Source organism: Mus musculus, chromosome X, assembly GCF_000001635.26.
Source record: "Mus musculus strain C57BL/6J chromosome X, GRCm38.p6 C57BL/6J".
Taxonomy (NCBI): Eukaryota; Metazoa; Chordata; class Mammalia; order Rodentia; family Muridae; genus Mus; species Mus musculus.
Window position 1 is genome coordinate 41,891,819 of NC_000086.7, and position 20,326 is coordinate 41,912,144.

The following is a 20,326-nucleotide window of genomic DNA, read 5'->3' on the forward strand; positions in this document are numbered from 1 at the left end:
AGTGCTCCTACCAGGAGCTACAACAAACATTCCATTGAACTGGAAGCTCAGACTTCCCCCTGGTCATTTTGGGCTTCTAATGCCCTTAAACCAACAGGCTAAAAAAGGAATAACAGTGTTAGGAGGGGTGATAGATCCAGATTACCATGGGGAAATTGGATTACCTCTTCACAATGGTGGTAAGCAAGATTATGTCTGGAGTGTAGGAGATCCCTTAGGGCGTCTCTTAGTACTACCATGTCCTGTGATTAAAGTCAATGGGAAACTACAACAGCCTAATCCAAGCAGGATGACAAAGGACGCAGACCCATCAGGAATGAAGGTATGGGTCAATCCTCCAGGAAAAGAGCCAAGACCTGCTGAGGTGCTGGCTGAAGGAGAAGGAAATACAGAATGGGTAGTAGAGGAAGGTAGTTATAAATACCAATTAAGGCCACGTAACCAGTTGCAGAAACGAGGATTATAAAGTAATATGAATGCCCATTGTAAATTTACTAATGCGTTAGCGATTGTACGAGGGATAGTTATATCATGTTAGGCATATTTACAACCTTGTTATTGTTTCATGTGAACATGAGATATTATTTGTGTCAAGTTGACAAGGGGTGGATTGTAGTGGCTATTCCTGGTTGTCAACTTGACAATATTTGGAATGAACTACAATCCGGAATTGGAAGGCTCACCAGTGACCCTTATCTGGAGGCTTGGAGATCCTTATCTGGATCTTGGTTTGAAGATCTTGAGCCATAGTGGCTATGGATTCCAGAAGATTGAATCTCCGAGTTTAAGGAACACACCCTTAATCTGGGCTACGCCTTTCATCTGGGATTAAAGGTGTGGTGGAACACACCTTTAATCTGGGCTCCACCTTCTGCTGGAGACAATATAAGGACATTGGAAGAAGGGAGTCTAGCTCTTGCTCTTGCTCCTTCGCCTGCTTGCTGCGTGAGACTGAGTAACTGCTAGATCCTTGGACTTCCATTCACAGCTGCGACTGAACCATTGTTGGGAATTGGGCTGCCGACTGTAAGTCATCAATAAATTCCTTTACTATTTAGAAATTATCCATAAGTTCTGTGACTCTAGAGAACCCTGACTAATACACCTATCTTCTTATATATTTCCTCTTTCAACAGAAAAATAAGTACCCACATCTAAGAATTCTATGATGCCTACTATTTTCATACTATCAAATACTCTTGAAGCTAAGAATATGTGAGACATGAGACTCCCTTTCTTCCTGCACACAATACAGTCTGGCTTGAGTGGTTTCAAGTGGGATGTGGGAGCCATGGACATTTTTCTTTTTTGCAACTCCTTTAATAAAGCAAAGATCCACTATTATCCACTCTAATTGGGCTGACTTGCAGGGAGGGAAACCATAGACTTTGACTGGCCTAGCTGCCCTGAGGCATATGCCTCACAGGTTTTCAGGTTAGAGTCCATGGCTCATGGAGCACAATATGTTGTGCAGTTCCTGAAAGACTAATACACTCCCTCAGACAGTGAAGGGTTCAGGCCACTTTATGGTTCTCTGTATATTCCCTCAGAAGTCAAGGAAGTATGTAAGCTTGACTTGGTCTTAGACAATCTTGTGTACTCTGAATAGCTTGCACACATTATATCCTGGCAACTACAACTGTATTGATCCTGGCAACTGCCATTATATTCTCTTTCTGATAAAGGTATAAAAAAGCCTGATTGCTCTCAATGAAAACTGTCACAGCAGCTGGAGAAGTGAGAAAGGGCAAAAAGGCCCCGGATTCAATCCCAGCACTCACACGACAGTTCACAACTGTCTATACTTCCAGTTCCAGAAGATCTGACACCTTCACACATATTCAAACACCAATGCACATAAAATAAAAGTGAAACAAATAATTTTTAAAAATTAACAAAAAATGGAAAAAATGTTGCAGCCTCAAAAGAAGAGGAGGAAGAAGAGGAGGAAGAGACTAGCATCAGTGAGGCAAAATCTGGGAAATATTTCCTTGGAGTTAGCAAACAAAAGCTGTGGTCCAGGAAGGGTCAAGATTATACCTCATGCTGGCAGAACTAAGTAATTTTGAAGAGTTTACTAATGATTTTATAGGCATTAGAGTAGTGGTTCTCAACCTTCCTAATGCTAAGACTAAGTCCCCTTAAAACAGTTCTTCATGTTGTGATGACCCAATCAGAACATTATTTTTATTGCTACTTCATAACTGTAGTTTTGCTACTATTATGAATCATAATGTAAAATATCTGATATGTAGGATACCTGATATGTGACCCCTGTGAAAGGGTTGTTTGAGCCACCAAGAGGTGGTGACCCACAGCTTGAGAAGCGCTGCATTAGAGAATTATGAAGAGCAACACTCAGAGGCCAGGAGAAGCCATTGGTAAAAGTCTGGCCTCCGCAGCAGTGTAAATCCCAGGACTGAAGAGGACATGGAGAGCAGCTGAGGCTTGACATTATTCGAGACCAAGACAGGCCATGGGTGAATGTATAGCCTCAACTGAAACAGAAGCCCCAGGAATGAAGCAGTCATGGAAACAAGAAGGCTTCATGCCTTGTGGCAGAATCAGAGTCCCTGAAGAGAACTCAAGAAAGGACAGTGGTGAAGATGCAACCTAGTTATAGCAGGAGACCCCAGCATTTTGGAGAAGCCAGATGAATGCCAAGGACAGCGAAGCTATGGAGTGGAGCCATCCAGAGCCTAGGAAACTAGCTGTGGCTGGCAGAGCAAGGAGTGCTAATTCTAGCCCTTTGATGCCCAGATGATAAAGAGTAGGTCCCAGACATCAACCACTGAACACTGTCCACTGCTGAACTTTGCTTTTGCTTGCTTTGACTGTGCCCTGGTTATTTCCTCTTGGAGTCAAAAACTATGGAACTTTTTTGTTTTACCAGGAACACATAGTTGAGAGACTGAATTTTTAAAGTGACTGGAATTTTTAGAAGGACTTGATATTTTGGAGACTGGATATTTTGGAGAATTTGAATATTTTACAGATGCTTAAACTCTGAGACTTTAGCTGTTTTAAAGAGACTGAACTTTTAAAGTGTTTGAATCTTTAAAGACTGAGACTTTTAAAGTTGGAATATTTTATATTGTAATATTAACATTAATAGGAGGATGAACAAAAAGAAATGTTAGGGTCTAACATTTGTGTGTCAACCTGACAAGGGGTCAATTGTGCTAGCTAGTTTTATGCTAATTTGACAAGAACTAGAATCACTTGTGAAGACCAAACCTCAACTGAGAAAAAGTCCCCTAACAGACTGGCCTGTGGGCAAGCCTGTGGTACAGTTTCATGACTGATTTTTGATGGCTGCTATAGAAGGGCCCAGTTCGCTGTGGGCACTGTGACCCTTGAGCTGGTGATCCCAGGTATGCAGGGAGGGAGGGGTAGGCCTAGCTAAGCAGCACTCCTACACGACTTCAACATCAGCTTCTGCTTCCATCTTCCTGTCTGGAGTTCCTGTTCTGACTTCCATCAATGATAGACTGCAAGCTATAAAATGAAATAAATCTTTTCCTCCCCAAATTACTTTTAGTCATGGAGTTTTGTTACAGCAACAGAAACCCTAAGAAAATGATGCTTTAAAACTACCAAGCCAGCTAGAGTCGGAAAACTTTACACTTACATTCACAATGTGCAGGGAAACATTCAACCCTCATACATGAAAAAATTTTAGTAAATACTTCACATTAGTGCTAACATTTTAGGAAAAGCAGTTTTAAGGATAGCAACTAGACAGGGATACTGGCACAACTTGGAAGAAACAGAAAAAGAAAAATCAATGAAATGATTCCTAATGGTATTTTGCTATACTCATAGATTGATGCCTAGCCCAACTGTCATCCAGCAACTCATGGGAACAGAAACAAAGACCCCCAGACAAATATTAGGCAGAGCTCAGGAAATCCTGCAGAAGAAGGATTGTAGGAACCAGAGGGAATGAGGATACAAGAACACAACCCACAGAATCACCTAAGCAGGGCTCATAAGGGGCTCACAGAAAGACTGAAGCAACAACACAGACCCTATATGGGTCTGATGAGCTAGGTCCGCTGCATATACATTATGGTTATGTATCTTGGTATTCTTATGGGACTCCCAACAGTGGGAGTAGAATATGTCTCTGACTCTTTTGCCTGTGCTTAGGATCCTTTTCCTCCTACTGGACTGCCACTTCCAACTATGATATGAAGGTTTATACATTATACACAGTCCTACTGTAACTTGTTAGGCCATGTTCATGTTCAGTAGATATCCCTGGGAATCTGATAGTTTTGTTTTGTTTTGATTTTTCCTTGAAAGGAGACAGAGGAGGAGTAGATCTCGGGGAGAGGGAAGGTAGGAGGGTGAATTGGGAGGAACGGAGGCAGAGGAACTTAACAATATGAGAGAAGAATTTTATACACATATACACTTTTATACTTTCCTAAATTTCCAGCAGTCAACTATACTTAGGCAAAACAAAACAAATATGTGTTTGTGACACACACACACACACACACACACACACACACACACACACTTGAAAGTCATTATGAGTGACCATACAGATTTTACTAGAATACTAGAAACAAAAAACAGGGCTTCCAATTTGCCTGGCCAGTGCTCTACTGCTGAGCTATACATTTATACAGCCCAATTATATTACTTTATAAACAAGGTAAAAATCTAGTATTTGTGGGTGTCATGATAGACCTATTAAAAGACATTTTGATTTTCTGTTTGCTATTTGATTGGTTGTTTTTGAGACAGGGTTCTACTATACAGCTCAGATTGGCCTAGAACTCGCTTCATAGCCCAGGCTGGCTTTGAAATCACAATCCTCATCTCAGCATCCAAAGTTCTAGGATTACAGGAATGTGCCACCAAACCCAGCTGAGATGTGAAGTCTTAAAACAGAGCTTCCTAAAATAACAGAAACCAAAACTTGGTATTTCATTTGTTAAAAATACTTTCCCCTTAACCCTCCAAATGTTCCATCTAATAAATATATTCTCTTAAATTAAGGTAATACTCAACTTTTGGTAAAACCAAAATAAGTTTTTCTATAGGAAAAACACTTTTTTTTCTTTTTCTTTTTCTTTTTCTTTTTTTTTTTTTTTTTTTTTTTTTTTTTTTTTTGGTTTTTCAAGACAGGGTTTCTCTGGCTGTCCTGGAACTCACTCTGTAGACCAGGCTGGCCTCGAACTCAGAAATCCGCCTGTCTCTGCCTCCCAAGTGCCGGGATTAAAGGCGTGTGGCACCACGCCTGGCTGGAAAAACACTGTTCTTAATCATCTATTCACAATGCCATGTCTCTACAATAATTGTTATATATTTATTTTGTTAAAATAAACTATTAATTATAAAAATACTGATTTCATACCAAAACGTACAATATTATCTCCAATGAAAGCTATAAGTAAAAACATTATAAATAAAGACACAATTGCTTTCTGGCCTGTCTTTTGCCAAATCCATGTTCCTAGTTTTAAATTAATGAAAGCTAAATGGTAAAATCCTATAAAAGTAAAATCTACATCCTTCTTAATTATGGAGCATTTTTACTTAGTATATCCTATCTGTGAATTCAGCAAACACTCCTTTGCTTATATTTTCCATGACAACTGCCTTTAACAAGCTCCCCAGATACCACCTGAACACAACCAGCTTGAGCAAAAACACTGAACTTGGTTGGTGGAAATTTTCTAGTGCAACTATGACCAAAATAGGTTTTTTTCCAGGATAGCTTTCTCTCTCATTTATGATTGGTACAGCTAACTACAGAAATTTAAACAAATATACAACTATTATAAAAGTCAAACAGACAAAATGTGTATATCCAAGATGTCTTACTGTAACTACAGTTTTACTACTGACTATAAGGTCTTAATTACATGCACTCTTATATAAAATCAAATCAAGATTTATAACTTTAAACAAACCAAAAATGATAGCTATGATACTTTTTAAAAAAAAAAATCATACCTCTGTAGGTCGAACTGTCATGGCTTTTATTTTCACTGAGAATCCGGCATAAATGTAAACTAGAATTTAAAACAAAAACACTATCAATTTTCAATCATAAAAACAGTTGATTCCTAAGGAACAAGTTTTATCTCCTAAAAAGTATATAGAAATGCCCCAGATGTATTTAAATACCTATGATCATGACACAAAACCTTCTAACACATCAGAACGAGATCAATCGACCCATCTTTCTAAATATTGGCGATTCATCTCTTACATAAAATGTTTCTGCCTCTCATTATAAACACTGAGTAACTCAATAGTAAGTAAGAAATAAGTAAGTAAGAAATTCATCACTACTTGACATAGTGGTGAATGACTGTAATCCTAGGACTTAAGAGGTAAGGAAAGGAGAATCAGCAGCCTCTGCTACCATAGGAATTTGATACCCTCTATAAAATCAAATGTCTCCATTTTGAACTATTTCAGCCAACAGAGGGAATGGTGAATGAAAAATCTAGATTTCTCTTTTTTTTCTTTTTTTCTTTTTTTGACAATGGCTAAAACATAAACGGAGCACCGCGATGGGCAGGCAGAGAGAAGAGGGAATGAATAGGATTGGATATGACCACAGTAAATTGTACACAGAAATGAAAAGATCATAATGAGACCCATTATTTTGTACAATAATATATGCCAATAAAATGACAGAATTAGAACATCTTCATTTTAAGATACCTAATAAAAAAAAATCCACCATCTGTCAGTGGCTTTTCACACCATGGTAGCAGACTAAAAGCATTATGTCCCAGCTACAGATGAAATAATACACCACCCAGAGAAAATAAAATCAGAATGTCAAAGAAATACTACATTCTCATCTTCAATATAACACTATAGATAACATGCTACCTGCTACAAAGTAATATAAAACAATAAAATAATTAAAGGGAACTATAGTTGAAACAAGATTGGTAAAGAATTGGTGACTACTAAACTGCAAACTAGAAAATGTTTGTGCAACCCAAAATAAAAACAAAACAATCAAAATACCAAAAGGGGCAGCCCACAGGATGCAAATTAATACACTGTAGGGAGGAATGTCCCTTATCTACAATGCTTACAATGAAAACTACTCCAGAATTTAATTTTTTCGTATTTCTGTTCAAAATATTTGTATGTACCTAAAATGTCTGAGGACTAAAACATAACACAAAATGTATTTTGTTTCACATATACCTTACACATAATAAGATTTGTTTTCATGTATATGTGTATATTTGTATTAGTGTATACCATGTTCAGGTGTCTGTGGAGGGCACAAGGTTTCAGATTCCCTCGAGCTGGATTTACAGGCAGGCAGCTGTGAGCTGCCCAACATAGGTCCCAGGACCTGAACTCAGATCCTCTGAAAGAGCAGTTAAGTGCTATCAACTGCTGAGCCATTTCTACAACCCCCTACCAATAATCTTATATATTTTTAACTTTATGCACTCAACAGTTTACTGTACAGTGACAATACATTCTATTACTTAGAAAGCAGACTTGCAAGTGAGAACCTGGACATGCTCAGAAAAAGTGTTATTGTAGCTTAAAGGGACTAACAGGACCTTGTTTTCGTTGGACACACTAAATAAACCATGTTCCTAAGCTGTGTTCTTTCAGCCTGTCAGTAATGGAAGTTTCTACTAGTGGTATCTCAGTACTCAAGAAGTTTCAGACATTGGAGCATTTCCAGTTTCAGCTTAGGGATGTCCAAATCCTCTTCTCTCCCTCCCTTTCCTTTTCAGTGGAATCATCTCTTATGCTTGCAAGTGCATTTGTCCTCATATGTGATTGCTTTTGCTCTTAGCAGCACCACTTTATTCCCACACACACTGGGTGATCTTACCCACTTCTAAGTCTATCTACCTCCAATTTTACCTGTACACCAAATGTATTTATAACTGCTACTGGATTTTCTCACTCAGATCCTTAGTAGCCATGTGAGACAAAAAAAAAAAATCAACCTTAATATCTAGGTTATCATCTTTCAGCACATCTGCAACAGAGTCTAAAAAATGTTGTTTATGAATAAAATCCCTAGCACCAAAAAATGTATTAATTATTAATATATGTAAATCCAGAGCACAGGGCTGGGGTATAGCCTAGTGGTAATCCACTTCTTAGCATGCATAAGGCTCTGGGTTCAATCTCCAGAACCAAAAAAAAAAAAAATGTCTGAGCTCTGAAATATTTGGGGTTGAGGGGGGGGTTAGTTGGTTGGGGGTTTTGTTGTCATTTGGTTTGGTTTGGTTCGGTTTGGCTTTTTGAGACAGTCTTACTATACATCCCAGAGATTTTGCCTCCAGAGTACTGGCCTGGCTTTTTGGTTTGGCAGACACAGAATCTTTCTGTGCAGCCCAGGCTAGCCTGGCACACTTGATCCTCCTACCTCGGTGCCACAAGCACTGAGATTCCAAGTATGCAACACCATATCCAGTGCTGTCATTTTTTTAAAATGTCATTTTAATGCCCCATAAAATGAGAAATTTGAATAAACAATCCCTACCCAATATTTAATTATTAACAGTTGCCTACATGAAAACTACCTGTAAATCTGTATTTTTTAAACAGGGTCTTCTTATTTATGGTTGGGATATACTCTGTAGCTTTGACTAGCCTCTAATTCAATGTAATTCTCTTACCTCAACCACCCAAAGTACTGGGATTATAGGTAGTCACCAACAAGCCTATAACAGTGTTTTTTAACTGTAGACTTAACTATCTTGCTTTTATAGAACACCATTTTTCCACTTGAGAAACAACTAACAAGTTATGACTACAATGAACCAAGTTTGTCACTTCAAGGAAAACAGTATTTGATAAAATCATTTTGAAAAATTCGTTTCTGCCACTATGGGGATGACTACTGTCATAGAGGTTTCCCTGATCATCTTTGGTGGAGACACTAAGGAAAGTGTATCTGATACCATACAATGAAGTTTTTCAATATTTGGAAGAGTTGCATAATTCAGTGAAAGACTTTTTCTAAATGGCCACTATATGTTGTAAAACAACTGTGGAAGCTGGGCGTGGTGGTGCACGCCTTTAATCCCAGCACTCGGGAGGACAGCCAGGGCTATACAGAGAAACCCTGTCTCGAAAAAAAAAACAAAAACAAAAAGCAAACAAACAAAAAACAAAAAAATCATAAAACCAAAATAACAATTAAAAAAAAAAGCTGGGCGTGGTGACAATTTCATGAGTACTGAATTTACATCAATTCCACTCTACCCTTTCTCACCTCCAACTCCTGTCAGCACCTTTCACTCCTGTCCAACTTTTGAGTGGGTTGAACATGCAAAGCCTAGAGTTCAATCCTCAGCACTGGGGGAAAAAAGCTTATAGATTTTGTTTCTCTATTCTATCTTATGCTAATATGATGCCACAAGATCATCACTAACAGAGAGTATCTATGCTATAGGTTACCCACATCCCTACACCTTGCCTCGGTATCATATTTTGATACTCCATTTGTTGGCAAAAAAAATAATAAACATCTTCTGGTCCATAATTCATTTATAAATTATTATTTTCTTTGCTGTTTTGCTCCTGCAGTTGAACCCACAGCCTTGCACAAGCTAGGCAAGCACTCTATCAATAAGATAGACCCTTATCCCTCTTCTATTGTTTTCCTTTGGACAGTCTAGACAAGTTCAATCTAGCCTTGAACTCACTCTGTAGCCCAGGCAAACCACAAACTATCTCAAGTTACACCTAACCAAGTTACACAATTATGTTCCAAATTAAGAATAAAAGGCCAATGTAAAAACAGTTACTAAATCTATATAAAAATTGAAAATCTCCATTATAAACTATTAAACACCCACCACCTATTAAACAATGTATTCTACTAGACAGGGCGAGCAAGATGGTTCAGTAGAAAAAGACCTGTCTCAAAAAAGTTGCCAGTAGAGAGATTTTCAAGTATTCTCAGCACAAAAGATAAATATTTGATGCAGCAATTCTTAACCTGTGGGCTGAAACCCCTTTGGGGGTAGTATATTAGATATCCTGCATATCAGATACTTATATTATAATTCATAACAACAGGAAAATTAGTTATGAAATAGTAATGAAACAATGTTATGGCTAGGGGTCACCACAACAAGAGGAACTGCATTAAAGGGTCACAGCATTAGAAAGGTTGCGCATGGCTAATGTGAGGTAATAGATATGGCAATTACCCTGGTCTAGTGATTACACACTGTATACATGTATTATTGTTGGAGGGGTTTGAGGTTTTGGTTTTTGAAGCAAAGTTCACATAACCAAAGATGACCTCAAACTCACTATGCAGTTCAAACTGGCACTGAACTCCTGATCCTGCTGCCTCCACCTTCCACATATTGGGTATACTTAGCTTTGTATACATGTACTAAATACTCACTGTGGGTTCAGGATATGGCTCAGTGATCACCGAGCATACATAAGCCTTGGATTTGATTCCTAGGAGCACACAAACCTGATATGGTGGCATACACTGTAATTCCAAAGCTTGGGATACAGTAGCAGAAAGATCAGAAATCAAGATCAACCTGAACTATATCAAGCTTTGTACCTGGGATGTATGATACCTTGAAGGATGGGTAGCAGGGAGGGAGAAAAAGAATGGAATTGGAAGGAACTGTCGAAATTCATGCAATTGAAATCCCAAACTCTTGAAATACTAAGGCAGGGTTACCACAAGTTCTAAACCAACATGGAATACAGAATAAAATCCTGTCTCAAAGGGAGAGAGTGTAGAATTTTCTTTTTATTCTTCATTATTACAAATGCCTTTGTTCCCTTGCATTTCTGCCAGCTTCATCTTCCACTACTTTCAGCAATGGTAACACATGTCTTTTTCAATAAGCCTTCCAATGACTGAAGAGAGGCTGTGTCAGTGTTCTGAACTCCTACCTATGGTAGTCATCATTACATAACTAAGAAATAACTGGGGGGCTGGTGAGATGGCTCAGCAGGTAAGAGCACCAGACTGCTCTTCCAAAGGTCCTGAGTTCAAATCCCAGCAACCACATGGTGGCTCACAACCATCTGTAATGAGATCTGACTCCCTCTTCTGGTGTGTCTGAAGACAACTACAGTGTACTTACATATAATAATAAATAAATCTTTAAAAAAAAGAAAAAAAAGAAATAACTGAAATGTCAGTTTATATTGTGAGTCACTAAGCCATAAGCACATTTATTAGCCTGCAGATAATAAATATTGTCATCATCTCAAAGATTTGCTAAAATTGTGTACAAAATCATTAATGGGTTATCATATTCAGACAAGTCACTTGCATAATAGATATTTGTACTTAAAACAAAAATAAACACTTACAACCTGAGGCAGGAAGATGGAAATATTAAGGCAGACCTGGATATAGGAGTACCCTGTCTCAAAAAGTTGTTTTGTTTTGTTTTGTTTTTAAGTATCAGTTTAACTATGTCCACAAATAGTAGGCCCACAAGTATCCTTAAAAGTAATTGGTCACTATCCAATCTGTCAAACACTTCTGATAAACTAACCTACATTACAGAAAGATAACAGACAAAAGGACCTCAAATACTTGCCCATTGTAATATGGCCTTAAAAATATTTAAATATTCTGTCTCAGCACAAACATCAGTATTAATTTATTCCCTCAATATTTAAGTTGACCAGTTTTTCCTCTTGTCAAATAGTTTTGTGCTATTATGGAAATGCTGCCTCAACTCCCTGAGAACACAGAAATCCAGTATCAAAGATCTGTGAAAATGTGAATGAATGAGTTATGTTCTTTTAATGATTTCAGAAGGATGTTATGAGTCTTTTTAACATGAATATTTAGCTTTCCATCTTACTTATCCCTATTTTCAGCAAAAAGGAAACACAAACAAGACCTAAGTAGTTGTGCTCACAGCTGCAAGCTTGTTTCACATATAAAAGACTGATACTCACCTGTGCTTCTACTTGTCTTTAAAAACAAAATAGCAAGAAAGGTTAAATAGTTTAAGCAAAGTACTTACTTGTCTCTTTTCTCAATGTTATAACAAAAATACTACCCTTAAAAATAAATACGAGGGAGCCGGGCGTGGTGGCGCACACCTTTAATCCCAGCACTCGGGAGGCAGCGACAGGCAGATCTCTGAGTTCGAGGCCAGCCTGGTCTACAGTGAGTTCCAGGACAGCCAGGGATACATAGAGAAACCTTGTCTCAGAAAACCAAAAAGAATAAGTAAATAAATAAATAAATACGAGGACAAAACCATTTTATCTTGTAGAAACATGAACTTATGAAGAAAACAAGAAAGGTCACAAAAAAACAAAATAACAAAAGCTTTACCCTTGTTAAGTAGGAAAAAGCAGTTTCATTAATGGCAAAGTCTCTATTTCGGCATTATAAAATAACTTAGCAAACAAAGTAGTAACTTAATAACTTCCTAACATTGCATCAACATGTTCTGAAGAATGAATTTCTTTTAACAGAAAAACAGACCAAGATTTGCACTTAATTCATGAATACAACTTAAAATATGAAATCAAATTAGGCAAGGCTTCAGGACCAGAGATGTAGTTCAGTGGGTAGAGTGCTTGCCAATGTATTCTGTGCCTTATGTTTAATCCCCAGTGGCACATAAACTAGGTGTGATATCATCAGTCTGTATGGAAGCCTTGTCCTTGAGAAGTGAAGGCGTGAGATTAGAAATTCAAGATCATCCTCAGCTACACAGCCAGTTCAAGACCAGCTTGGACATCCTGTCTCAAAAAAAAAAAACAAAAAAAACAAAAAAACAAGGTTCAGGGGCTGGAGACCAAGCACACTGAAGTAGGAGAATTACCAGACATTCTAGGCCAGCTTGAACAATACTTACAAATTACTGAATAAATCAATAAAACAATTAAAACCTTCAGGAGCCCTCTACTGTTTTTATACCTCTTGTGGAAAAAACTCATGATACAAGTTTTACAACCTTTTAAAGATTTGTTCAATTTTTTGGTATATGTATGTGTGTTTAAAGTGTATGTATATGCACCATGTGAACACAAAATTAAAAGAGGGTGGGAGACATATCTCCTAGACCTAGTTTGGGGCAGTTAAACCCAGGTCTAAGAGCAGCACGTGTTCTTAACTGCTAAGCTAGCTCTCCAGCACCTAAAGATTGACTTTGATTAGCTTTAATTATGTGTTTGTGTGTCTTTGAGTGTGTACATGTCATGTATAGGTGTCTGGGGATGCCAGAGGGGATGGATTCCTGGGCAGTTAAGAATTACTTTTTGTAACTGGTTAGGAGTCACCCCAACATAGACAATGGGAATAAAACTCTGTTCCTAAGGAAAAGCAGTACATGTTCTTACCCTGAGCCATTTCTCCAGCCCTATCAATTACATAATTTATCATCTAAAAATATATTTGGTGGGCCAGAGAAGTGTATTAGTGGGTAAAGATGCTTGCTGCCAATTGGGCCTGATGACCTAAATTCAATCCCCTGGTCTCACATGGTGGAAGGAAAAAAAAAAGATAACAATTATCAAGAACTGTCTTCTGTCCTTCGTCCTAGCATTCATAAGTACACACACACATTTAAATGTTAAAAACATAAGTGACATTTATACATATACTCTAGAAACCAATAGTGTAGAGGTATATGAGGGATGGACTGTTTTGATAGGTGAAATATTACCTAACAAAGCTTATTCCTCAAAGTTAAGATGATCTGATAATAGACAACTGGTTTTCATGGAGCACAGTACATAGTTGTCATTAAAAGCTCTGTTAGTCATAAATTTAAAAGAAGGCAAGAGGATATATGGAAGGGTTTGAAGGGAAAAAGGGAAAGGATAATGATGTAATATTATAATTTCAAAAAATAAAAGAAACATATTTTTAAAGTCCTTGTTGTGGTGGACACAGTAAAAGAAGGTTTTGGGGGGTTATTTTTCTTTTGTTTTGTTCTTTTTAAAGACACTAGGAAAAGGCCTACAATTATTAACTGATGAGGAGTTGTCAGGGGAACTGCAGGTTACTTTGAGACAGGAAGTAAAAGTCTGAGACAGAAGCAATGATAATCTATAGCCAAAAGTTCCTAGTAGCAGCTTAAATAGGAAACCTTTCTTGCTTAGACTGCCAGAGGCACAGTTTAGGGGGGGAAAGAAACTGTTGATTAATATTGATTAATGCAGTAGAATGTTAATTAGATGTTTATTCCTAATGTCTCTGCCTTAGCACTGTCTTTTCATTACATCAGATATACTGCCCTGAAAATTGTGGTAGTAGTACCAGGAATAAAAAAATTAAGGAATATTTCACTAAAAAAAAAATTACTTGCTTGAAAATTATAAAATGCCCTATACAGTTTGTGGTTTTTGTCTTTCATTTTTTCTTTTTCTGTTTCTTGTCTTTTCTTTCTTTTTTTTAAGTGCTGAAGACGGGGAACTCAGAGCATGCTATAGTGACATTTTTGAGAATTCTGGACTTTTGGTTTCTTTTTATAGGAATGTGCTTTTGGCTTAACCCCACATGAAGGGATGTGGGGCTGCTTCAGACTGTCTGCAGCAGGTGACCAATATTTGCCTTGTGCTCTAGAAGAAACACAGCTTTGGCAGCTGCAGATAATTTCTGCCATTGTGTGACATTTGGAATTCTGGGAACTTTACAAAGGGTACATAAATTCAAGGGACACCCCCACCCAGAAGTTCGATGGGGTTTGGTCAAAGAAACAACGGAAAGAAACTGGATTCAGGGATCTCTTTCTCCTCCTCCTCCTCCTCTTCCACCTCCTCTTCCATCTCCTCTTCCACCTCCTCTTCCTCCTTCTCTTTCCCTTCCCATCTCTCCTTGATTCTCGACTAACTAGTGTTAGGGGGTGAAACCATGGGGTTAAAGGGTAAGAAAAAGAAGAAGCCAGAAAATAGCAAAGACCAGCTACACTATGCAAACTGCTTTATCACTGAGCTTATTCTCACCATCATGTTGCTTCTCTATCACTACAGACCCTGTAACTCTCACAATAGCTATATACTGCTACGATGCTACAAACAATACAAACTTGGGAATCTCATGGAACACAACACATACTTAAAAAAATTCAGGGCTGGAAAGCACTTGTTGCTGTTTTATAAAGAAATAATCAGCTAGCCACTGAGATCCCAATAGTGAGGAGGCTAAAGCAGGAAGATAATGAATTCAAGGTCACCCTGGAGTACAGAGCAAGTTCCAGATCAGCCTGGGTGGGCTACATAAGACCTTATCTCTAAAAACCAAAAACATTTAAAATTATTAAATGAAAAGGAAAAAATCCTAAGAAATAACTTTACATATGGCATACTCGAAAAACCAAATGTATTCACTCTACCCCTCATTTTAGCATTTCCAGTTGCTAGTTCATATTCAAGACATTTTTTCCAAATAACAATATTATTTGTTTTAACAAGATGAAAATGCTAATGTATGTAACATGATTTTTAAAACCTCTAAAATTAAGCTCTATTAAACAAAGTTTGTACATAAGGAAAAGAAGACAAATGAATAAAAACAGAGTAGAGGATGATGATGTGTTTACAATATCTAAATAGTGATTGTTTAAAATAGTTCATTATGACAGGACCTGACAGTGCAGTCCTGCAATCCCAGCAACTTGAGAGAATGGAATGGGGATGGGATGGTTTCATGTTCAATGCTGGCCTAGACAACTGAACAAGACCCTATCTCAAAACAGAAAATTAAAGGTCTGAGGATGTAATTCTGTTGGAACAGTGCTTGCCTTAGCATATCTTATGCCCTGGGTTCAATCCCCCGGACTGAATAAAAAGTTGGTACAGTGCTTGCCTTAGCATATCTTATGCCCTGGGTTCAATCCCCGGGAGTGAATAAACCGGGTGTGGTTCGCCTTCCTAGAACTTTCCAGCACTTGGGAAATAGAGGGAAGATCACAAATTTAAGGTCATTCTCAGTTATACAACAGTTCAAAGCCAGCTTAGGATACAAGAGACACCGTCTTTAAAAAAGGAAGCCTGCCTGTGGTGGGGACATACCTTTAATCCCAGCACTTGGGAGGCAGACCAGGACAGCTAGAGCTACACAGAGACAACCCTGACTTGAAAACCCAAAAGAATAAAAGAAGAGGGGAAGGAGGGGAAGGAAGAGGAGGAGGAGGAAGAAGAAGACAAGGAAGAAAAGAAGGTGACAGCAAAATGGACCAGGCATAAAGGAAAATAAAATCAATATATTTACAGATACAACAGGAAATTATTATTTTAAGCATGCCAAAAACCACATTTCTAAGTGTACATATACGTATGTGTAAGTCATGAAAATAGAAAGGTACAATGAGAGAGGAGGAGAGAATTCAAGTGAAAGAAAAGAGTAGATTAAAAATAGGTGGCAATGGTGGCACACGCCTTTAATCCCAGCACTTGGGAGGCAGAGGCAGGCGGATTTCTGAGTTTGAGGCCAACCTGGTCTAGAGTGAGTTCCAGGGCAGCCAGGGCTACACAGAAAATTCCTGTCTCGAAAAACCAAATAAATTAATTAATTAACAAAGAGTAGGTAATGAAGGTCAGCCATGGTGGTGTATGTATGTATGTATGCCTTTAATCCCAGCATTTTCCAGTCTGCTCTACAAAGTGAGTCCCAGGCCAGCCATGGCTACAGAGTCAAAGAAGAGACAAGACAAGAAGAAGAGAAGACAAAAAAAGAGAAAAGACGAAAAGAAAATGGCAGGTCTAGTTAGGAAAAAAGGGCCAGCAAGAAGTGGGCAGAGGAAAGCAGTAGGGAGGAAACCAGCAAACTAAAACTATGACACATGTATGAAAATGCCATAATAAAATGTATTACTCTGTATGCTAATATAATAATTTTGTAAAGGGCTGAAGATATAGTTTCGTAGTAGTAGTTGCTTAATATGTACAAAGCCTCTAGATTCATTCACCAGTAAGGCAAACCTTAGAATATTTCGTTAGATTAAACAGCTTCAGTTTTTTGGTTATTTAGATATGTTTTAGTTGTATAGCTGTGTGTATGTATGTGTTTGGTGTGTGTGTGTGTGTGTGTGTGTGTGTGTGTGTGTGTGTGTACAGGTGCCTGTGAGACCAGAGGTTTTATCCCTTGGAACTAGAGTTACAGGAGACCATAAGCCATCAGATGTGGGTCCTAAGAACTGAAGTAAGTAAAGGTTCCTAACTCCTTACCCCAGACAGCTCTCAAGCCTTGTTTCTTTTGCCTTTTATTGTTTTGTTTCCAACAAAGTTAACTGTGTAGCCTCTGCTGACCTCAAACTCCCGGGACTCCTTCCTTATCCTCCCAAGTGCTAGGATTACAAGTGTGAGACACCACATCAAGCTGTGCCATCCAACTTTAAATTCTCAGCTAATGTAGTGGGACATGCGTAAGATGATAATAAATTCAAGGTCAGTATGAGCTACAAGGTAATTGTCTCAAAAAAAAGATACGTTCTCTCTCTCTCTCTCTCTCTCTCTCTCTCTCTCAGTATGAGCTACAAGGTAATTGTCTCAAAAAAAAGATACGTTCTCTCTCTCTCTCTCTCTCTCTCTCTTTTTTTTTTTTTTTTTTTTTTTTTTTGGTTTTTCAAGACAGGGTTTCTCTGTATAGCCCTGGCTGTCCTGGAACTCACTTTGTAGACCAGGCTGGCCTCGAACTCAGAAATCCCCCTGCCTCTGCCTCCTGGCTTTTTTTTTTTAAGATAAGTTCTCTTACAGAAATTATATTTATATAATCATTAAACTGTCACACTAATTTGAATCTACTGTACTTCAAACCCACAGTCCACAAGCTATACAATAAATACATGAAAATCCTAAGTACAGTTTTTAAGTAGCTCTTTTAACACTAGGTAGCATGGATCATGTAAACACATATAAACTCAAAATCCCACTTTATATTCTTGGCTTCATACACCACTTAGTTTTTCTCCACCTATTGCCAGTCAGAAGTTAGGCAGGGCTCCTCCTCCTATTCTAAAGTGGAAGTAAAAACATTAAACTGTTAAAAAAAAACAAAACAAAACAAAAACAAAAGCAGCTAGGCCTGTGGATGTAGCTCACTGATGGAGCACATGCTACCCTCCATACACACAGTGAAATCCATCCAGAAGAAGGAAGCTGAGAAACCCACAAACACGACAGTTCACAAATGAATCCGCTTTAGATGCTAAATAAGGACGGACTGAACTGTCTGCGGAGGCTCTCCCTCCAATCTGGCCCTGTTCCCTCGAGCTGCTTCCCATCCTGCCTTCTCAGCACTCGACAAACAGGTAGCTGGTTAAACAGCACATAAAAAGTAAACATGAATGCTTCTTTTAGATGTGAGACAGACCTCTGAGTTAACAAAACTCGAAGGAACTCTAAGTATATACTGGAGGACATGTCCTACCAAAAAAAAAAAAAAAAATGAGATGACATCCCCGTTCTCCAAGGGCCTCTCAACTCATTAGCATACAAAAGTAAATATGCAGGATGTCAGAGGCCAACTAATCGCCAAGCAAAGAGCTGTCCCGAGAACTTTAAATTTCTAAAAGCTGGAATAATATTACTTTTAATAGCTATCACTTGCGCACTTACTATAACCCAAGTGCTTTATAGACATTAACTCTTCTCAACAATCCTTCGAGTAGAACGCTTCTTATTCCCAATTTACTCAAGGGGAAACGGCCCCAAATGGTTACGAATTTATCCAAGGTCACTCAGCTGGTTAAGTGGGCTAAGCTAGCCACTTACTCAGACAATCCAATTCTAGGACTCACGCTGTTAACGTTTCACAGAACAGCAAAGGGATGTGGGAGTAAGTCAAGTCACAAGAGCTTGGTGTACCGGGTTTCTTTGAAGTAACAAAGTTTTAAAGATTCCTATCTTCCCGTGAGCAACTGGGAACCTGATACTGGATGAGTGTGGGAGTGTGGAGGGAGACAACTCAAGCAGCTAAAGAGAGTTAATCTCACATAGGATTGACTGCTAAGCTTCCAGAGCGACTCAGAAGAAGAAATTACAACTTTTTTTTTTTTAATCAGTGATTAATTCTGTCAACTTAAACGGGGAGTCGGGGGTGGGGTGGCTACTGGGAGGCGCGAAAGCCGCTACTGTAGGAAATTACCGGTGACGGTACAAAGTAAGTTTATGACTTAAAGGACACAGAGATCATCCTAAAGTACTAGAAAAGCCTCGAGGAGGGCGAGCACTCGCTGCAGTCCCAGGCCAAAATGGAGTTCCCTAAACCTTCTACCAGGAAAAGTTGAATCCCATCCCGAAACCACGGCGAGGTGACACGCCGGCAGGGACTTGGCAAAAAGAAGCGGCAATCCCTGCCACACTTTCCCGAGTACCGCAGGGCCAGGGCAGCGCAAGCTGCCGCTCCCTGAGAAAGCAGAGGTGCCATGCCTGGCTGTCCCCGACGCCCCGGGCTCCTCTGCCACCAGCGGCGAGGAGCAGAGAGTTCGGGACAGTTCGCCCTCCTAAGACTTCGGGCACAGGAGAGGCCGGGAACCAAAGTGCGGGAGTCGTCTTAGATCCCGGGGGGGGGGGGGACAAATAAAAATAAGAAGATAAAACGGGACAGTGAGAGACATGGCAAGTGGCGGACCCACACAGCTCCGGCTGCGAAGCCACGGAGAGAAAAGGAGCCGAGCCCAGCGAGCTGAGTTAAGACGATGAGCCAGACAGACAAAAAAGCGACAGGGCAGGAGCCCAGGGGGACCTGAGGGGACGAGACGGAAGTTCTGCGGAGAGACCTAAAGGAAGCGGGGCTCCCGGGGACCACGGGGCTTTCGGGGAGGTCGGAGGGAAGGCAAGACGCTCAGCGGCGGCGGCGGCGATAGTGGCGGCTCCCGGCTCCGCTCCTCAGCCAAGTGGAAACTCCGGACCAACCAACCATCCTCATCCGCCGCCCGGGTGCGGGTGGGGGAGGGGGCGCCGCTGCCCCCCGGCCCCTGTACCCCACTTCCGACTGCGCCCAGCGCCCCGACCTCAGGGCGGCCCGGCGCCTTCCCTCGGTCAGAAACACTCACAATTCGCCTCTCCCTGATTTCTCCCAGTTCTTTATCCACTCTGCGGGAACCACCACAGCCGCGGCCGCCATCTTCCCCTCGCTAGTAACAGTGGCCCGGATGTGTAGCTCCCGAGCGCGGGGTCAAAGGGGAGCGCCGCCCACGGGGAGTGACGGAAGCTGCGAACTCGGGTTTAGATTTCCCGCCCCACCTACTTCCCCACCAAACGGAAGTCCTGGGCCAGGCCGACAAAGAGGTGGCGGGTGCCACAGCTCTCACCCCTACTTCCCTTTAGAACATATACACATTAAACAAAAAACAAAAACGCCAGGCCGCTGTGGCCTTTATGATCTCCCGTAATCTCT

At 39.7% G+C, this 20,326-nt stretch overlaps 1 protein-coding gene across 4 annotated transcripts in view; it reads right to left on the reverse strand.

Moving 5' to 3' along the window:
- Window positions 1-20,119, reverse strand: part of Thoc2 (THO complex 2) — a 116,946-nt gene extending 96,827 nt beyond the window's left edge. For 3 of the 4 annotated variants that reach the window (XR_001782751.2, XR_003953012.1, XM_006541503.4), the window contains exons 1-2: window positions 19,983-20,119; window positions 5,974-6,032 (exon numbers count right to left, since the gene is read on the reverse strand). Coding sequence is in view for 2 of the 4 variants with exons in the window: in XM_006541503.4 (XP_006541566.1) it covers window positions 5,974-6,032; window positions 19,983-20,053 (130 nt within the window). In the remaining 2 variants the exon portion in view is untranslated. The remainder of the gene's footprint in view (window positions 1-5,973; window positions 6,033-19,982) is intronic. The other variant, NM_001033422.1, reaches the window with a different exon arrangement.
- Between the last annotated feature and the right edge of the window lie 207 nt (window positions 20,120-20,326).